General features: G+C 43.6%; 1 protein-coding gene across 1 annotated transcript in view; it reads left to right on the top strand.

Moving 5' to 3' along the window:
* Nucleotides 1–486: 486 nt before the first annotated feature.
* Nucleotides 487–6,000, top strand: part of amn (amnion associated transmembrane protein) — a 32,182-nt gene continuing 26,668 nt past the window's right edge. Inside the window, exons 1-3 of the mRNA XM_078233196.1 lie at nucleotides 487–657; nucleotides 4,026–4,144; nucleotides 4,236–4,280. Of these exons, the coding sequence (XP_078089322.1) occupies nucleotides 618–657; nucleotides 4,026–4,144; nucleotides 4,236–4,280 (204 nt within the window). The 5' untranslated portion in view covers nucleotides 487–617. The remainder of the gene's footprint in view (nucleotides 658–4,025; nucleotides 4,145–4,235; nucleotides 4,281–6,000) is intronic.

Here is a 6,000-nt window from a genome sequence, read left to right as displayed (position 1 = left end):
CCACCTAACCTGCACACCTTTGGAATGCGGGAGGAAACCGGAGCACCTGGAGGAACACCACACAGACATGGGGAGAACATGCAGACTCCACACACAAAGTGGCCCAAGCTAGGAATCGAACCCAGGCCCCTGGCACTGTGAGGCAGCAGTGCTAACCAGTATGTCACCCTGAGGAACTATATTTTAGTATCAATTGAGGTCTTTACGCCTGAAAGAGGAAAATGTTGGAGAATGCGTTACGAAGCAATATAAGATAGCAAAATACTGCAGATGCTGGATATCTGAAATAAAAACACCAAAGTGTTGGAAAAACTCAGCAGATCTGGCAGCATCTGTGGGGAGAGAGAGAAAAACAGAGTTAACGTTTCAGGTCAATATCCATTCATCAGAAGGGTTGGTGAAAGGTCACAGACTTGAAACATTAACTCTGTTTCTCTCTCTGCGGGTGCTGTCTGAGTATTTCCAAAGACTTTCTGTCTTTATTACCAAGCACTCGACTTCATTATTGTTTAACTAACTGTACAGCAGCTTCACGTGACATTTCCACAGATGGTTCAAAGTTTACTGTAAAGAACAAGCTAAGATTGCATAAGAGCTAAGGACACTATTCATGCAACATGAGGTCGGCGCACTTTATCTCCTTCGGCCTGTTTTTCCGTGAGTATTGTGTTCGATAGGGTGGCTAGCATTTGCAGGAGTGACGCAGATGAAAATAGATGATTTGGACATTGCAATGAAAAGAAAGAAGAACACTTTTGTTTCTTTCTCATGGTAAATCCACCTTTACCTGGAAGGGTGGTGTTGTCCAGTTCTCCTCTGAGTAAAGATAGCTGGTGTCTTTTCACACGTGCGAGTGAACAATGCAATGATTATATACACAGTCCTAATATTACATTCACTGGCTAATGGGGATCATTCGCAGCTCTGGATTATGTGGATTCAATACTCTCCAAACAATAAGAGTTTATTATTGTTTTACAATCTGTGCAGACCCATGATCTCCAGAATGAGCCGGTAGAACAAACTCATAGAATCATAGAATCCCTACAGTGCAAAAGGAGGCCATTCGGCCCATCGAGTCTGCACCGACCACAATCCCATCCAGACCCTATCCTCATAACCCCACCTTTACCCTAGCTAGTCTCCCTGACACTACAGGGCAATTTAGCATAGCCAATCCACCTAACCTGCACAACTTTGGACTCTGGGAAGAAACCGGAGCACCTAGAGGAAACCCACGCAGACACGGGGAGAATGTGCAAACTCTACACAGACAGTGACCCAAGCCCGGAATCGAACCCAGGTCCCTGGCACTGTGAGGCAGCAGTGCCAACCACTGTGCCACCGTGCTGTCCTATAGAACAAAGTATGTTGCCAATATCCCCAGCATAATTCTACTCATTTAACACTCATATGTGTTTTACATAACTATTTATAAGAGCTATCATAAAATAAATCTGGGAAACTGTAAAATCTTTCCATCAATAATGTATGAAATAATAGAGCAGATTATTAGAGATAGAACTTAACTTATTAACTGGCAGTCAATTTGATTTCAGAAGGGGCAAATACTACCGTACCCAAATGTTTGATTTCTTGTGGGCAGGGTTTTCCATTTTGGACCCTCGGGGTGATGGTAAGTGGGTATCACGGCACATTTCCCATTGGGCGGTGTGGCAGGAACTCACAGTTGATTACTCGCTCGGAAGCTATCAACCAGTCCTCATACGACAGCCCCCTCAAACATGGAATCAATCCAGTGAACCGCTTCTGAACTTGCCTCCATTGAGTTACCAGAATGATATATGGACTCCAAGGGTTAAATTACAAGGAGCAATTACAAAAACTAGACTTTGATTTCCTGAAGGTTAAAAGGTTAAGGATGGCTTGGTCGCCATATTTTTTTGAAGTATGAAAGGAAACAATAGGGTCGGTAGAGAGAATCTATTCCTGCTGATTGGGGAGTTTTGGACAAGGGGATAGAACCTAAACATTAGAGTCAGGTCTTCCGGGGTGAAGTTAAGAAGCAGTTCTACATACACAGGGTTGTAAAGATTTGAAATTAACTCTCTCCTGCAAACTGCAGTTGATGTTAGGTCACCTGCAAAATGTAATTCAGGAATCAATAGATTTTTGTTAACTAAGGGATATGGAGCAAAGACGGATCCATGGAGTTAGGTCACAAATTGGCCATGATTTCATTGAATGGCAGAATAGCCTTGAGGGGCTGAATGGCCTTTTCCTGTTCCTATGTTTTGATGTTCCTCTAATAGATTACACATTGCCTGCCAGGTAACCGTTAATAAATGTTCACATAGTTTTAAAACAGTGAGTATCTGAGATAAAACTTGAACATTGCTTCAGTACTTGTGGTAGTAGGGCCTTTTTAAGGGGCAAGTTATCGGACGATTACATAACCCATCAGGCCAATCGTGACGAGGAATGTGAAAGGAGAGCTGGAGCACAGGCTTTCTGGCAGTTGGGTTCCGGGAGTCATGGAGTTCAGAAGCATTCTTATCTCTGCCTTGTGTATAAATAAACCCCTGCTTGTTTATCTGCCTTGTTGGTTGTCAGTTCCTTGCAGTTATTGCAGTACAGAACCCGTGAGTCAGCCTGCATTATGTGCTCACGTCTCTGGAACCCATGACATTCTGACTCAGAACTGGGAGCTACCACAAGACCAAGGCTAACACTGAACCAACTGAAGCACCAGAAGTCATGTGTACTCAATAGGAAAGTGGAATTGGAGGGACAAACTGAGTGAAGTCATAGAATCTTAGAATCATAGAATCCTACAGTGCAGAAGGAGACCACTCGGCCCATTGAGTCTGCACTGACCACAACCCTGCCCAGGCCTCGTCCTTATAACCCATGCACTTACTTTAGCTAGTCCCCTTGGCACTAGGGGGAAATTTAGCTGGGTAACATTCTGGGCAACGTACATTAAGTGTGCCAGCATTTGGTACTGGGGCCGATTTGGGGCGCAATTTTCCCATCCTGCCCGCCATGGGAATTGTAACGGGCGGACCATGCAAAGGTCTGTGGACCTCAGGCGGGAATTTCCAGCCTTGGCACAAGCGTGCCTGGAAAATCCCATCCTTGGTCTCTGAACTCCAGGGAATCATTGGATTATATAGTGTGCCTGGAGGACATTTTGCCCATTCAACCTGTCTCAGCTCTCTGAAAGAAACTTCCAGTTAGTTCCTGCCCTGCCTTTCTCTTGAATCTTAAAAAAAAACTTGACTTTCCTTTGAGATCCCTTACAGATTCTGTTTTCAGCATCATTTCTGGTGCGGGCATTGTGTGGGTAATTTTCAACTTCAATTCCTGAGCAGTGACCTGGTGGGGCAGGTCACCCATCATTATACAGTCCACATTACTTTCATCTCATTGAATACACTGTTCCTTCATGGGTTTCTGCAGCTCTTTTCCCAAGGTTCTGGGGAACATACATTTAATGGCAGACAGCTGCAGAAATTCATGCCCACAAAGATGGCTCGAGGAAGATTAATGTTAAATACTATAACCCAGGACAGCAAGCCAAGGGCACACAGGCACAACCTGGTTAACAAGGCAAATTTAGGATTCATCTCGTAGAATCCCTACACTGCAGACGAGGCCATTTGGCCCATCGAGTCTGCACCGACTCTGACAGTGTATCTTACCCAGGGCCTCTCCCACACCCTATCCCACATATTTCCTATGGCTAATCCCCCTACACATCTAGGGACACTAAGGGGCAATTTAAGATGGCCAATCCACCTAACCTGCACATCTCATGCAGAAAATGCCTGGATTGGTCTTGTAGGTCGTATACTGCAGATAAAAAGCTGTGAAGGAGGCCCAGATGGTCTGCATCAGCTTACCTGTGTGATTTCTTTCACCAATTCTACTCAGTCACCAGGTATGAACTGCTATGTATAGCTGCTCGGACCTTACCAGCTGAGTGGACCTCATTCCTGCATCTCTAGCCTTCTTCGCTCCTGTCTGTTTATTTCAATTATCACATAATATTTTTGTTAAAGAGGTTTCGGGTGCCTTGTACAGACAATGGATCCCTGACACCAACTTCAACAATGCCACAAACTGGGACAAGGGGAGAATACCTTGTAAAAACGACCGAGTTCAGTTTCCCAGAGATAAGGTATGTTCGAGTTTTCTTGGTTTTCCACTGATATTTTTTTATTCACCGCATGTCAACAAACTCACTTTTTAATCATATTGTTACCTTGCAGAGTTTAAGTGTTTTCGTGCAATCACCGCTTCATTTGATGGAGATGGTAAGAAAAATATTGTATTTATCTCAAGGAAGAGGCTTTTGTAAAGTACGTGGTTAGATTCAAGCTTTTTAACGGGGGCAAGACGAACTCTATTTCATTAATGTGCTGTGTAGTTTAAAGTGTTTAATCTTCTAGCCACTATGAATGCAGAAGTTGTGTATTTGTGTTGATAACCTTTAAGCGAGGTTTCCATTTTGATTTGATTTATTATTGTCACATGTATTAATATCCAGTGAAAAGTATTGCTTCTTGCGCGCTATGCAGGCAAAGCATACCGTACATACAGGAGGAAAGGAGAAGGTGCAGAATGTAGTGTTACAGTCGTAGCTAGGATGTAGAGAAAGATCAACGTAATACAAGGTAGGTCCATTCAAAAGTCTGATGGCAGCAGGGAAGAAACTGTTTTTGAGTCGGTTGGTACCTGACCTCAGACTATTGGATCCTTTTCCCCATGGAAAAAGGTGGAAGAGAGTCTATCCAGGGTGATTGGGGTCTCTGATTATGCTGGCTGCTTTTCCAAGGCAGTGGGAAGTGTAGGCAGAGTCAATGGATGGGAGGCTGGTTGGCTTGATGGACTGTGCTATGTTCACAACCGTTTGTAGTTTCCTGAGGTCTTGGTCAGAGCAGGAGCCATACCAAGCTGTGATACATCCGGAAAGGATGCTTTCTATGGTTCATTTCTTTAAAAGTTGTTGAGAGTCGTAGCGAACATGCTGAATTTCCTTAGCCTCCTGAGAAATTAGAGGCGTTGGTGGGCTTTAAACCTTTAAACAAGGTTTCCACTGAAGTTAATGCAGCTGATTAGGAGAATCCTTGATAAAATTCACTGCATTAGTCCAGAAATATAGAACTGACTGACTGTCTGTCTGTGTGGAGTCTGCATGTTCTCCCTGTGTCCCTGTGGGTTTCCTACGGGTGCTCTGATTTCCTCCCACAGCCCAAAGATGTGCGGCTTAGGTTGATGGACCATGCTAAATTTCCCTTAGTGTCAGGGTAAATAGGTGGGGTCAAGGGGATAGGGCCTGGGTGGGATTGTGGTCGGTGCAGACTCGATGGGCCAAATCGCCTCTTTCTGCACTGTAGGGATTCTGTGATTCTACTATACAGACAGACCTAAAAGCCAATCGATAGCTTGACAGAGAGTTTTGGGCATGAGAAGAAGATGAAATATTTTATTTTGTATATTTTAAAAACCATTCCCCAACAACTGAGCCATATTTGTTTTTATATTTTCCTATTTCTTTGAATTTTCAAAGTTCGCCAAATTTACGGCAGGGAATGCAAATAATCTTGCATTCAGTGTCAACAATATTATTCACTTAATAAAATATCCCAAATCACCTAGAAAGAGCAATAACAAGGAGAAGTATATTTGGCACCAGGCCACAGAAGGAGAGCTCAGGACAGATGGCATAAAACACTCTCCAATCGACACCCTCCAAAAGCACTACACGATTAAGACATTTTCCTTATAGTTTGTTCTGGGGGTACATCTTCACACGTACCAAATCCCCTTAGATACTCACAGCAACATTGTTAAATAAACGTCAAATTAAAGTTTTAAAGTTTATTTATTAGTGTCACAAGTAGGCTTACATTAACACTGCAATGGAGTTACTGTGAAAATCCCCTAGTCGCCACACTCCGGTGCCTGTCCGGGTACACTGAGGGAGAATTTAGCATGGCCCAATGCACTTAACCAGCACGTCTTTCAGACAGT

Source organism: Mustelus asterias, chromosome 18, assembly GCF_964213995.1.
Source record: "Mustelus asterias chromosome 18, sMusAst1.hap1.1, whole genome shotgun sequence".
NCBI lineage: Eukaryota > Metazoa > Chordata > Chondrichthyes > Carcharhiniformes > Triakidae > Mustelus > Mustelus asterias.
Note: the sequence above shows the minus strand (reverse complement) of the source record. Positions and strands in the feature narration are given on the sequence as shown.